This window comes from Natator depressus, chromosome 3 (assembly GCF_965152275.1).
Source record: "Natator depressus isolate rNatDep1 chromosome 3, rNatDep2.hap1, whole genome shotgun sequence".
NCBI lineage: Eukaryota > Metazoa > Chordata > Testudines > Cheloniidae > Natator > Natator depressus.
In genome coordinates, this window is record NC_134236.1 from 175,969,384 (window position 1) to 175,983,572 (window position 14,189).

General features: G+C 40.1%; 1 protein-coding gene across 5 annotated transcripts in view; it reads left to right on the forward strand.

Annotated features, from left to right (window-relative positions):
- The window catches only part of PRKCE (protein kinase C epsilon), a 502,197-nt gene that overhangs the window by 390,256 nt on the left and 97,752 nt on the right, over positions 1-14,189 (forward strand). For all 5 annotated transcript variants that reach the window (XM_074949371.1, XM_074949372.1, XM_074949373.1 and 2 more), the window contains one exon: positions 10,487-10,641. In XM_074949371.1, coding sequence (XP_074805472.1) covers positions 10,487-10,641 — 155 coding nt within the window. The remainder of the gene's footprint in view (positions 1-10,486; positions 10,642-14,189) is intronic.

Genomic DNA, 14,189 nt, shown 5'->3' on the forward strand with positions numbered 1-14,189 from the left:
CCAGGTAGAACTTAACATTCCATAACACTCACTGGTTATGATAGACTGTAATTTCCAAAAGTCTGTGACTTAGTGCAGAGCATGTAACAGCTCCCCCATTAGCTGACAGAGTCACTTGAACACCAGCAGCATCTGGTTCATTGGAAAGCACTTTGGGTTACTTTAGGGACATGAAAGACAGAATAAAACAAATTCTATTCTAATTCTAAAAACAACTTGATACATAACAGGAAGCCAGCAGTAAAACCCCCAGAGAAAAAGTAATATACGAAGCCTGCTTTGTGCAAGTTAAAATTGGAGCACAAGCATCCTGCTCAAGTTAAAACCCTAGTCAGAGGCTTCATTTTATATTTCAGTCTAGGCCACAAACACAAAGCGTTAGACTAATCTAATATAGAGGTTATAAGAAGCTCTGTACAAGCTCTGAAAGCATTAGTCTGAAAACCTAACTTGAATCCATGATATAGCCTTTCTTGACCAGATCAGAGCTTGTTGTTTCCCATTACTTGGCTAGAGTGTGAGGGTGAAGTTAGGTAACTGCTTTGGCAACTCTTAGCCCTCAGCACTCCACAATCCACCTAAGCACATTGTAGGATTGTACAGGTGTCACTCAGCACTACCAGTTGCTATTCCTGCCACAACCTGCCTGGACCATTGCTGACTGGGTTCATAGTATGGGCTGAATATGGGCCAGGGCCAGTAATATAAAGTGGGTGGATGGTGGGGGAAAAAGAAGCACGGCATTAATGCTGTTTTCCCTTCTGATTTCTAGGTAAAAGTTTGTATCCAGTCAGGCTGGCCCACCACAAACTATTTTTATTTCATTTTTTTTTCAGCCAGTGACTTTTAATAGTGGTTTTCCTGGAACAGCCTGGAAACCTAACATGCACTATTTAGACACACACCAAGTACAGCACGAACAACATTGTTCTGCCTACTCCCCTCAAATATCCTTCAATACACTTTGGAGGGATCATCACAAGGAATGAGGGGCCATCTTGGTCTGCATGTCTGTTCATTTACTACTCAGGCCACCAGCAAAGATTGTGCTTATCCACTAGGCCTTGAGATCTTTCAATAATGATTTCAGTAAAGCTGCTTTCAAATGGTGATAATCATAGTAGTAATAATTTATGAATAACACCCTGCACTCATATATGGTAATACTTTTCACCTCAGACTTCCAAAGGCTTCACAAGCAATAGAGTCCTTTATTTTAAACAGGAATCACTACACCCTCTGCTGAAATGCAGCCAATTCTTGGAAGGAAAGTGGCAGCTGTTTAACAGCACACATTGAAAAAAGGAGTAAACAGTGAGGTGGCAAAATTTGCAGATGATACAAAATTTCTCAAAATAGTTAAGTCCCAAGCAGACTACGAAGAGCTACAAAAGGATCTCACAAAACTGGGGGACTGGGCAACAAAATGGCAGATGAAATTCAGTGTTGATAAATGCAAAGTAATGCACATTGGAAAACATAATCCCAACTATACATATAAAATGATGGGGTCTAAATTAGCTGTTACCACTCAAGAAAGAGATCTTGGAGTCATTGTGGATAGTTCTCTGAAAAGATCCACTCAATGTGTAATGGCAGTTCAAAAAGCAAACAGAATGTTAGGAATCATTAAGAAAGGGATAAATAATAAGACAGAAAATATCATATTGCCTCTGTATAAATCCATGGTACGCCCACATCTTGAATACTGCATGCAGATGTGGTCACCCCACCTCAAAAAAGAAATACTGGAATTGGAAAAGGTACAGAAAAGAGCAACAAAAATTATTACTACTTCTCATAACACAGGAACTAGGGGTCACCAAATGAAATTAATAGGCAGCAGGTTTAAAACAAACAAAAGCAAGTATTTTTTCACACAACGCACAGTCAACCTGTGGAACTCCTTGCCAGAGGATGTTGTGAAGGCCAAGACTATAACAGGGTTCAAAAAAGAACTAGATAAGTTCATGGAAGATAGGTCCATCACTGGCTATTAGCCAGGATGGGCAGGGATGGTGTCCCTAGACTCTGTTTGTCAGAAGCTGGGAATGAATGACAGGGACTGGATCGCTTGATGATTACATATTCTGGGGCACCTGGCATTGGCAAATGTCGGAAGACGGGATACTGGGCTAGATGGACCTTTGGTCTGATCCAGTATAGCGGTTCTTATGTTCTTATACAACAGTTTAGGACAGTAAGTGAAGAAGAATACTCTTATCTTCTTCAAATGTCAGCTACAGCTGACCTGTTTGGGTTTCATATTTGGAAAGTATCTTGCTACCAACTGGGCCATCCAGTCCCCAAAACGTTTGTAAAATGTTCCATAAAAATGCAATTGAGCAGTATTTTTTTTTCGGAACTTTTGTCCTCCATCTCAGTAGTGTCTAACCACCTCAGAAGTATAATGGATATCTCCCTGCATTAGCCCTGTGATGTAAGGAAGGATTATTATCCCCATTTTACAGATGGGGAATTGTGGCACAGAAAAAGTAAGTGACTCTCCCAGAGTTACAAACAGCTTGTCAGATCACCCTACTTTCAGGTCCATTGTCTAACCACAAGACCATCCTTCCTCTAGAAAGCAAAGGGCTAAAGGCTATTAGAAACTGATAACCAGGGAGAGAGGAATGAAACTGAGTATTATGTGTATAACAATGGTAGTTCCAACCAACCTGAAGGAAATTAAAGCAGCTGGATTGTCAGAAATATTTTTGTTACATTTGTTACCTCTTGTTTGTATAGATTTCCATTTGTACATTATAGCTACTGATAACACCTCTGATTCAAACTCTGAGAGTGAGAACAGATTTTATAAAATGCACACTGAAAATACTCCAGACTTACAGTTCTTGAAATGTTTAACATTGTGAGCTCTCACCATCTCCCATCATTTCTGGGCGTTCATCCCAAGGAACATGAGACTACTGTGGAAGTCATTTCTTCTAGTCATTCACAGAAGCAATTTTGTAAACACCATGGAAAAATTATTCTTCTGTCTTAATTTTTTATTTAAAAAAAGCCATAATTGGCCTTAAAATAGACACTGAAAAATAGGAAACAATAATCACTATAAACATAACCCCCTTTTTACGTATCACAGTCTCTTGTCAAAGGATTATGTTTGAGTAAACTTGAAAGGGCATAAAATTAATATGAGGTTTTATTTCTCTATTTCTCCACATCTCTCGTCTTCCATACACTTGTTCATTTGGCAGATGACACTTTCCAAGATTGGGGTTGGGGGAGATGTTTGAATCTAGGATTCTGGTTCATTAAGGCTCTTGTTTAGTTTTGTGTACTAAGTCCAGTGTATCTGTGCAATTTCAATCAGAAGCAGGAAATGTTTATTCAAGTTCTAATGGGTGGGACGGTTGCTGCAGTTTTAGGTAATTTTAAACAAACTGTTTGAGCATCCTGTTTAAATAGAGTTAAGTAATCACAGTTTTGTGCTAGTTGGGAAAGAGTTTCATACACTCATGATTTGAATAAAATATATCTTACACAGCATACCAAAGACATGATATATTTATCTGGCTTCTTGTGTATTTTGACTTTTGTATTGATAACAAGCTTAGTACTTTTATAGCACAAAACACTGTCATTTAACAGAAGGTATAATTCACGTCTGAGCTATTTTTGTGTGTTAAATTTACTCTTAATCAGCACACATTCTTAATTTTTCTAGTGTGGCTTTGAAATATTTTTCAGTAGTGTCTGGAAAAATCTGATTCAGATGTAACTTTCAGATGCTGTTTCTTAGAAAAGTCTACTGAGACCATGAAGTTAGTTTAAGGACTTAGTGAGAATCAGGAAGAATTTATTCACACCCATTTGTATGAGAAACATAAAAGAAGGAAAAAATGGTACTTGGAGAATGCTGATAAGTCTTATCAACTGTGAATTCTATTTGAGAAGTATATGTTTGATGCCTTTCCTATTTCTGTGCTTTGAACGGTTGCAGGGATAGATCCTAGAGTCTAAGGCTTGTAATGAAAAGAGTGCTTGCCTGGCATATAGCATGGATACACGTCTTGGATATGAAACTGGGAAACAGATTGGATGATTTATTTCTGCTTTTTTTCATTTCAGTTAATTGGGCTGTGTTCAACTCCATGTGGGGTCACACAGCTCCTAAGGTTCACTTGGGGAAAGGTTTGTGCTCTTGAGCTTGCCAGCAATAATTGTACTTATCCTTGTGCTCTACCAATACATTTTCATTACACTGTGATCTCATTAAATGTTAAGTGAAAAACAAACAAAGCATCGGGTGAATTAAGGGCTCATATAATGATAATATATTCTTAAAAGTGGTAGGCAGTGATCATTTCTCAGTGGTAAACAATACAGCAAAAGCTGTAATTCCCAGTCTCAACTTTTGTTTGGGATGTACATGAAAGTCTGTTCCCCAACGATGGTATCTTTCCACATATAAACAACTAATAGTTTATAGAGAATCATGTATCAACCCAAAACTGATTGGCACGAATATCTAGGAGGAGGTTCTTGGTCATCAATCACACCTCCTCAAAGATGACCTAGGATGACCCAGTTATGTCCTCAAGGATTATGGCTATTTATTTCTGGAGGCGACCACAGTTTTCCCAACAGAAAAGAAGGCATGGTCTATGCCTCAAAGAACTTAGTCTAAAGAGAGACAGACAGAGAGGGCAGAAAGAACGAAAGAACGAGAGTAGCATATACACAGCTAGGCTAACAAAAATGTCAAAAACTAATGTGGGTGTGTATATCTGTAGAGAGGAGGCAGTGATGGGAATCAAGATAGGAGATAATGAGGGCTTGGATGCAAGCTTTTGCTATGGAGATAAAAAATAAAGGGTAGATCTTAGAAATATTGAGAAGGGCGAAGAGGCAGGATTTGAGCACAGCTTAAATGAGTGGGATAAGAGAGGCTGAATCAAATATAACCTCAGTTGACAGGCTTTAGTGGCCGAGAGGAAGGTTGTGGAGCTGAGGGTGACAAAGGAAAAGGATAATTGAGAGGGAAGTTAAGGAGTTTGGTTTTGCCTGCATTAATCTTAAGGTGACAGTGAGACAGCCAGGAGGCACCAATATAGGTGAGGTAGGCCGAGATGGGGGTTGAAGACAAGTCAGGACAGGCAGATTTGCAAGTTATCACAAGATATATAGTTGAAACCAAAGATGGGAAAGGTTAGTACCATGGAAATTCAGATTAAAATTGAAAGCTTTTGTTATTGTCCTCCAGACTGTTTAACCCAAATCCTCTTTGCCCTGAAACACTCTTACCCATGGTCTCTGTTTTAGATTGTTTTCATTTATTATTTTAAGTGTTTTCATTCCTCCATAACGTCTTAGAATTCATGGGAGAGAAGGTTAGACTAAGGGAGAAACAAAAACCTTTTAAAAAATCTTTACTTCAGAAAACATATTTGCTTATTTTATAGTCCTTTGCTTTTTTGGTTTTGCATCACAGATGCCAAGAGGGGATTAATCTATAATGGCTTGTTTGTGATTTTTCCTTTTATTTCAGTTTATGTAATTAAGGAGTTCCCAGGACTGTTTCACATGTTTTTTGTTCATCAAAACATACTTCTCAAATGTTATGGATATGGAATCCAAAAAATAATCGAAACCGGTTTTGGAACAAAATTGATAAATGCGACCAAATCTAATACTTAGCTGCTCTAGGTACTTGGTTGTCAATACCGTACAATACTTTGTTCTGTCCACTTTGTACCCTCCTCATTTTAATGTCGGAATAAATCCTGAACACACATCTAATGAATGACATGTTCTCAGGTGTACCTCAGTTTCTGTACTGGGAAGTGTATGATGAGGGCGAAATCCTGGTTGTATTTAAGTCCATTGGAATTTTGCCATTATCTTCAATAGGCCCAGAATCTCATCCTGAGAGAGAGAGAGAGAGTGTGTGTGTGTGTGTGTGTGTGTGTGTGTGTAATGGGAGAAAAATAGGAGATAACAGAAGAATACATATGTTCTTCGCATTAGGAACCCAAATTGTAGGTGCAAAAAGTTTAATGGAAGTATATAACAATACATTTTTTTCTCAGCTGGTACTGTAGTGATGGGAACCAGAAAAATACCTAGGTAAATAGATTTCTCAAACAGAGTTTGATATAAATGCCAACACATGCGCTCCTATTTTAGTCTAGATTTATGCCCATTCCAGATTGAGCAGATCCTTTCTCTGGAGCATAGGAAACGAAAAGCCAAATAATAGTTTAGAAAAGCCGGGTGTCATAAAAATACAAAAAGAAAAGGAGTACTTGTGGCACCTTAGAGACTAACAAATTTATTAGAGCATAAGCTTTGCTCTAATAAATTTGTTAGTCTCTAAGGTGCCACAAGTACTCCTTTTCTTTTTGTGAATACAGACTAACACAGCTGCTACTCTGAAACCTATAAAAATACAAGAGTCCTATTTTCTCCAGGACGATGCTCTCTGTGCCAGTGTTGCAGTATTGACACGATGCATCTTATTATAATGGATTATACAAATTGACATTATACTAAAATAAAAAATCCTCACCTGAATTCTTAACATAAGGAAAACATGATTTTCAAAGACATTTCTGGCTGCCAATTCCAATAAAATTGGCTGTAATACACACCTGGGAAAACTAGGAAGGCTATTTGAAATGTAAATGTATGTAGTAGGAGAGTGTAACCTACAAGAGCATTTTGTAGGCACTTAATGCCATGTCAAGCAAATACCACGGTAGGATAAATTTATCCACAGTGCTGTTAAACCAGCAAATCCAAAACCCAATCTGAACACTTGCCTGGAGAGATGAGCAATCTGTTTGTAGGGCATAACATTGGTCAATACACAAGGTGTCTGATACCCTTTCACATAAACGAAAAAGTACATTTAAGTGTGTATAACATAATCCATGTGAGGCTACCTTCCTTCTGAAAGAATGAAGGGAGATGTGTGACTTAGTACCTTGCCATTCCTGGGATCGGAGTTGTTGCTGAATCCCCTGTGTTCAAACTGAGCACAACACATCTGGCTCCACAATCCAGATTAAATTCTAGATTGGTCAAATCAGGAAAACCCTGTAAAGGATCCTAAACCAAAACCACAGAAATCACATTTTGACCTCAACAGTATGTGATGCTTAGAATTGCCACAGATAGGTGTTTGAGGACTCCAAGCAGAATATGGGCTCTATTTGGACCAAACATGCAAGTACTATGACTGCACCTACAGAAGTCATTAATTGGGGTAGTGATGTTGAAGTGATTCCCTGTGCACCCAACTGGAGTTACAGAGTTAGTCTCTGTGTAGATGAAAGATTAAGGATATCATCCAAGAACTGGGAGCTCATCTTAAGTAACATACAGAAAATATTAATAGGTCTGTGTAGGAAGGAGGGTTCTGCTGAGATTTCTGCATAAGATTTGTTGGGCATCCTCTCTGCTCAAATCAGAGTCAAGAAAGTTGAGCATTTTTGAAAATAGACTGGGATTACAAAAATTCTAGAGGGTACTTCTGTTCATATAAGGTAGGAGTATCCAAAGGTCATTAAATTTTAGCCTGCAATAAAATCAAGGTCAAGGGGGCAGTATGGGCAGTTTAGGAGATAAATATACAGTCTCCACTCCAGTAGTATCTCCCCACTGACGAAAGAAACCATAAGCACTGTAATTACGTGTCTTCAACTGCTTCCCTTGTCTTCATCCCACAAGGAAATTACTCCAGAGTTCCTTCACTCACAGTGCTGAGTAGTGTGGAATAGGTGACTTGGCAGTCTCATGACATAGAAAGGCTGTTCCTGCAGGATTCTCTATAGCATAGCAAGGACAATCGACAGCATTTTGTGTATTTGATGTCTCTGAGTCCTTTTGTTCTTCTGGTGTAGACACATCCAATGGGTTGCATTTTTGGGACTCAGCCAGCATGTCATAGTTAGGTAGCAATGCTGACCCCTTCCTCCCACTGCCTGATTGTCTTGCTGTGCAGTCATGCCCAGACTCTACCAACTTGGCAGAACATAAAATGCTACAGTGAAAAGGTGATCACTAAAGTAAGAGGTTGGGAGGAATTACTTTAGCCAACTGAATGACACAGACTGTGACCTCTCATCCCTATTATATTTGTAATGTTCTCCCATGTCCTCTCCAAATGGGAAGGTGTAAAACACAGTAATGCTGGGAATTGGTTGTACCTCCCCCATGCAAATCTTCAGAGGCATTCTGCCTGCAGAGCATACAGGTATGCACTACACCTCTTGGAATAAAGATTGGGAATGTTCTGAAAAGAGGTGCTTGCATCTCCTCTTTGGAAGTATAATGTATCCTTGCCCCACATCTCTGCAATCTCTCAGTCGACAGTGTTGCTAAGTCTTGTGATTTTTATTGTGAGTCTCGCAATATTTGTTGCTTTTTTTAATGCTCCAGATTCTGGAGTCATGGGATTATATGAGCATTTCACCGCTTTTTTTTCTTTTTCTTTTTGTTATTTTAAAGCAAAGTTCTATTCTTCATCGTTGCAGAAAAAAGTTGAAAAATGTGACCTGAGGATCAGAATAAAAAAGAACCTCACATGTATTATTTTGTTTGGCACAAATATCATGAGCGTTTAGATCTAATGATTTTTGGAGACCTGTCTCATGATTTTTGAACACTTTGGATTGGCAATATTGAGTCAGTCTGGCAGGCGGCAAGATTATAGCCTATACCATTCCCTTTGGAGTGTCTGTTACTTCTGGCAGCAGTAATGCTATTGTTTCCCCAGTCTTTCCTTTCAGGAAAGGACTATGATGGTGGCTGTCTGGTACCAGTCACTGTCAGGTCTGGGCTTGATATTTAGATCATCTACATACATCACTCAGGGCTGTGAAAAATGTCATGCTCTGTGTGACATAGTTAGATAGATGTAAGCCCCAGTATAGTCATGGCCAGGTTGATGGAAGAATTCTTCCATTGACCTAGCTACTGCCTGTCAGAGAGGTGGATTAACTACAGCAATGGAAAAACCCCTCAGTTGATCTACGACGTCTATACACTACAGTGCTACAGTGGCACAGCTGCAGCACTATAGCTGTGCCACTGTAGCAGCTGTAGTGTAGACGTCCTCAGAGACAGGATGATGGGTAGGATGGACCTCGGGTCTGATCCATTGTGGCAATTCCTATGTTCTGATGTGTACAGTGGGGGTGCTGGCATTTTCTTCCTCTACATCCTCCACTTGTGACCTTTACTGGGCTAAGCAAATGTTTCAAGCCTCCCTTCAGGAAAGCATCCATATTCAGGACAGCACTTAAGCACGTGCTTAATTTAAGTCAGTGGTGTTTAAGTGCTTTACTGAATTTGGGCCTCAGTTAGGGCAGAGTAAAGACAGTCAACTTATATGAGTTCTGAGACCAACTACATTAGATAATATTAGTCCATTAAAAAGTACTAATCTATAAAATGTGTGATCTGTTTTAGACATTGTGCATAGAAAGACATATTTTAATAATAAAGAATCTGAAAATAGGGTTCCAGGCAAAAGGTGAAAGCGAAGGTGGGGAGGGGTAAGGCTAATGATATAATTAGGCAAAATTCTAAGGATGGGCAAGAAACCTTTAGAGAAAATGGGACAGAGATGATAAAAATGTGTATACCATATTCTTTGCCTATGCTTGATCTGCATTCACATGCAAATGCGTCATTCACATTTGGTTTCTCAGTGTTACCAATTGCTGCTATTTTATATTTTGACTCTTATAGTACTTGGTGTTTTTCTGAAAGCCCCAGCTCCCAAAGTCACGTCATTGTGTGAGAATGGCAGCTGGCACTGAAAAATGAAGAGGGTTTCTATCCCTCATTGCTATGGAGGAAAGTATGAAAAAATGAACCCTGAAGATTCAAAAACCAGAAGACAATTAAAAAGAACCCCAAATAGATTTTTTTAAAAAATATGATTATATTTAAGCCAATCTTATGATTTTTGAGAAAGCCTGACTCATGATTTTTCACTGCTTTCTCCTGGCAATACTGGTTTCCATATAAAAAATTATTAATAATATGTAGTGTGAAGTTATAATTTGGAAGAAAAGGCATTTTATAGACCCAGTAGCTGATAATATGTAAGGATAGGGAGCCAGGTGCGCAGGCAATCTACAAAATCGTCCTGCCCTTCAGCAGCTGACAGAATCGACATTGTCTTGTAATATTTATTTTAAATGTTTTTTTAAAGAGCATGTAAATATTTCTTTAAAAATAAAAAGCTGATTGTACTATTTTAAAAATCCTTATTACTTTTTAATCATATTTTAATTCTCTTCCTTTTCTATTTCGTTCGCTCTTTCTTGAATCAGTCTTCCCTGGGGTTTATTGTTTTTTGGTTGTCAGCTTTCCCCAGTTCAGAATTGTAGCGTTTGTTCTTCAGTTTCTTGACGCAAATCCTGCTGTCGCCTAATGTGTAGTTTAAAGCAGCCCTTTGTGTGGCTGAAAGAAATTAGCTAAATAGCACTGTTTTAATTAATTTCAGGACCGCCTCTTTTTCGTCATGGAATATGTAAATGGTGGAGATCTAATGTTTCAAATTCAGCGCTCACGCAAATTTGACGAGCCTCGATCCCGCTTCTATGCTGCAGAGGTCACATCAGCACTCATGTTTCTTCACCAACATGGCGTCATCTACAGGTACTCTTTTGATTAAGAATGAAGTATTCTTGAGAGCTGGGGGTGAATTTGGCTGTAAACCTCTGTCTCTTAGCAACCAGATTTAGATTAGTTGTTTGTTCCAATTTGCTTACATAGAACTTTTTTTGGCAGTTTATCATTCAGAATGTTAACATTTGAATAGTCTCTGCAGCAGTCGCCAGCTGTGTGTGCCAGTTTTGTATTATAGTACAAATAAAGCTTTTTGAAAAGCTTGGCACATTCTGACCTAGGGGTGAACTTTTTGCAGATCAGCGCAATCTCTTCACTTTCCTCTCTGTGCCATAGATTTCCTCTCGCTTTCGAACTCCCTGCCACTTCCTGAGTTTGTTTGTCCTACTTGTCTCCAGTCTGATAGAATCAGGATAGTAGTTTGCAATGGCCTTTCTTTTTAACTGTTAGGATGAAGTCTCAATCCTTAACAGGAAGTGGCTCTTTGCAGACAATTTGGATTTGCTTGTTACTGCCCAAAGTTCCCATCTGAACAAAAACTAAACTAAATCACTACCCTTCCAGTTTAAAATAAAACAAACCAAACCAATTTATGAACATTTTTGTTGTGCTGTGGAGAATGCATTTAAGAATAAATATTTATTATTAGAAATGAGGAACCACTTGAGAAATTTTCACCCTGTTATCCATATGTTTATTAAGTCCTTTATCTTGTCGTTTCACCCTTCCTCTCTTTTTAAATTATTTTTGGCAGCCTGTCACCACTTGCGATAAATCTTGCCTGCCTGAAGCAAGCAGCATAGCTGTAGGTTTTGGGATGTAGGTCTTTTAAACCTTATTGAAATCTCTAAGTCTGTTGCGGGCCATGGATATATATTAGAGTTTCTGATATTCCTACTCCCAATCTCAAATTTTCAATATGACTTATTTTAGGGGGCCTAAATTTTTTATGTGAAAAAAGTCTAGCTGAGGACATGGAATTTAAAAAATTGATGGACTCATATTTAAAGATACTGCGTTAGAGCTTCTTGGAAAATGGACTCAGTGAGAGCTAGAGATGACCAACCGTAGGACTGGTCAACATTTTTCTGTCAAAAAACTGTTTTTTTATAGAAAAGTGGGGTTTTGACTTAATGAACATTTTCACAGAAAAGTGTCTGCTTTCCATGGGCACTTTCAACTTCCCATCAAAAAGTGGAAAAGTTTCATTTTTTGATGATAAGTCAAAATTTTCCATGGAAAGCAGACACTTTTCTTTGACAATGTTTACTGGGTCAAAAAACAGTTTTTTGACAGAAAAGTGTTGACCAGTCCTAGGGTTGGCCATCTCTAGCTGCAGTCGGATGTCTGGCTGATCCACAACACTGACAATCAGGTTGTAAGTCTTGCAGAAGTAAAATCAGTTCATCAGATACAATTTGGACCCTTTCCAACCCCTCTTCTTCTGGGGTTTAAATGGTTCCAAGTGCTCACGCCCTAAATACATATCTTACCTTTGTTGCCTATGTAAGGACTCTTCCACCCCGGTTTGTTTATTTCCAAAACAACACATCAGTAGGGTTTAGGTAACCCTCTCTGAATGTGTCAGAATTTCATAAATTACCTTTTTTGGGGGGAAGGGGAGGGAAGGGGAGGAGTTTGGTGTCTTAACAAGTGAAGGATTTTGAGGATTAATTCTTCTAAATAGGCTATTGTTCATTTCTCAGCACTGGTAGCTGGAATTTACACCCTGAGTAATTAGCAGTTAATTTACTGATTTCAGTGAACTAAACAAAAAGGTCACTTTTCAGACAAATTACCCGCAGTGTGAAGAAAATCCAAATTGATAAAATTACACGACACCTTCCTGATATGGATATGTGTAATAACCTTCCCTCTACTCCTTCTCTCTCATATGTCAAGCCATTGGGATTTGGCTCTGAACTACACTGGATCACTGTGTACACACTCATTTTAACAATGCCTTTTTAGCACACTCTAAACACTGATGAGTGAGCAATGCTCTGTGGTTTAAAGCTCGCTGAGTTAGTCTCAACTTCTTACTCAGTAGCCTATACTGCCATAGCTCTGGCACACTGTAGAAAGACATGCTGTGGTATTAAAATAATTGGTGGAGTATTTGTACTAGGGCTAGTTTCAGGGGAGACAAATGAGAAGAAAAAAATGTGGGTTCTGAGATGAAAGCAAGGAAAATTCACTAAGAACACATCCCTTCCTGCTGCTTTATTTTACTACCGTTTCTTTGACCTGGACATTGTTTTATTCCTAGTAACTGTTAATTTCTCACCTGAAGGTCACTGAGAACCATAACAACATATAAAAATGTACATTTCAGTTACTTTTAAAAAACAATTGAAGATCTCTAATCCATAATATCATCATAATCATCGACTCATAGAAATGTAAGGCTGGAAGGGATCTCAAGAGGTCATCCAGTCCACCCCCCACCATCCATCCCCTTCAGTGAGACAGGACCAAGTATGCCTGAATCATTCCTGACAGGTGTTTGTCTAATCCAGGAGTGGGCATACTTTTTAACCCGAGGGCCACATCTGGGTGGGGACATTGTATGCAGGACCATGAATGTAGGGCTGGGGCTGGGGGTGCAGAAGGGAGTGCGGGGCATGGGAAGGGGTGTGGTGTGCAGGAAGGGGCTCAGGGCAGGGGGTTGAGGTGCAGGAGGGGTGCGGAGTGTGGGAGGGGGCTCAGGGCAGCGGATTGGGGTGCGGGATGCAGGAGGGGTTCAGGGTGTGGGCTCTGGCCTGGCGCCGCTTACCTTGAGCAGCTCCGGGATGGCAGTGGCGCACAGCGGAGCTAAGGCAGGCTCCCTGCCTGCCCTGGCCCCTGGCCACTCCCGGAAGTGGCCAGTGTGTCCGGCAGTGGCTCCTGGGGGTTTGGGGTGGGCAGGCAGCTCCGCCGCGTGCTGCCCTCACCTGTGGGTTCCACCTCCGAAGCTCCAGTTGGCCACGGTTCCCCATTCCTGGTCAATGGCAGCTGCATGGGGTGGTGCCTGCATGTGAGGGCAGCACACGGAGCCCTCTGCTCCCCCCCTTCCCCAGGGGCCGCAGGGATGTGGTGCTGGCTGCTTCTGGGAGCAGCGCAGGGCCAGGGCAGACAGGTGCAGGCTGCGCCACGGGGCTGGCAATCCTGCGGGCCGGATTGAAAGCCCTGATGGGCCGGATCCGGTCCACGGGCTGTAGTTTGCCCTCCCCTGGTTTAATCTGTTCCCTAAAACCTCCAATGACCTCCCTAAGTAACCAGTTAGAAAGATTTTCCTAAAATCTAATCTAAATCTCCCTTTTAACAATCTGAGCGAGACTTCTTGTCCTGCTCTGACGAGGCATGGAGAACAATTGATCACCATCCTCTTTATAACTACCTTTCACGTTGAAGACTGTTATCATGTCCCTGCAGTCCTCTTCTCTAAACAAAATATGCCCAATTCTTTCAGCCTTTCCTAATAGGTCATGTTTTCCAAACCTGTTATCATTTTTGCTACTCTGGACCCATATATTTACATCTTTCTTGAAGTGTGGTGCTCAAAACTGGACACAGTACTCCAGCAGGCCTCACCAGTG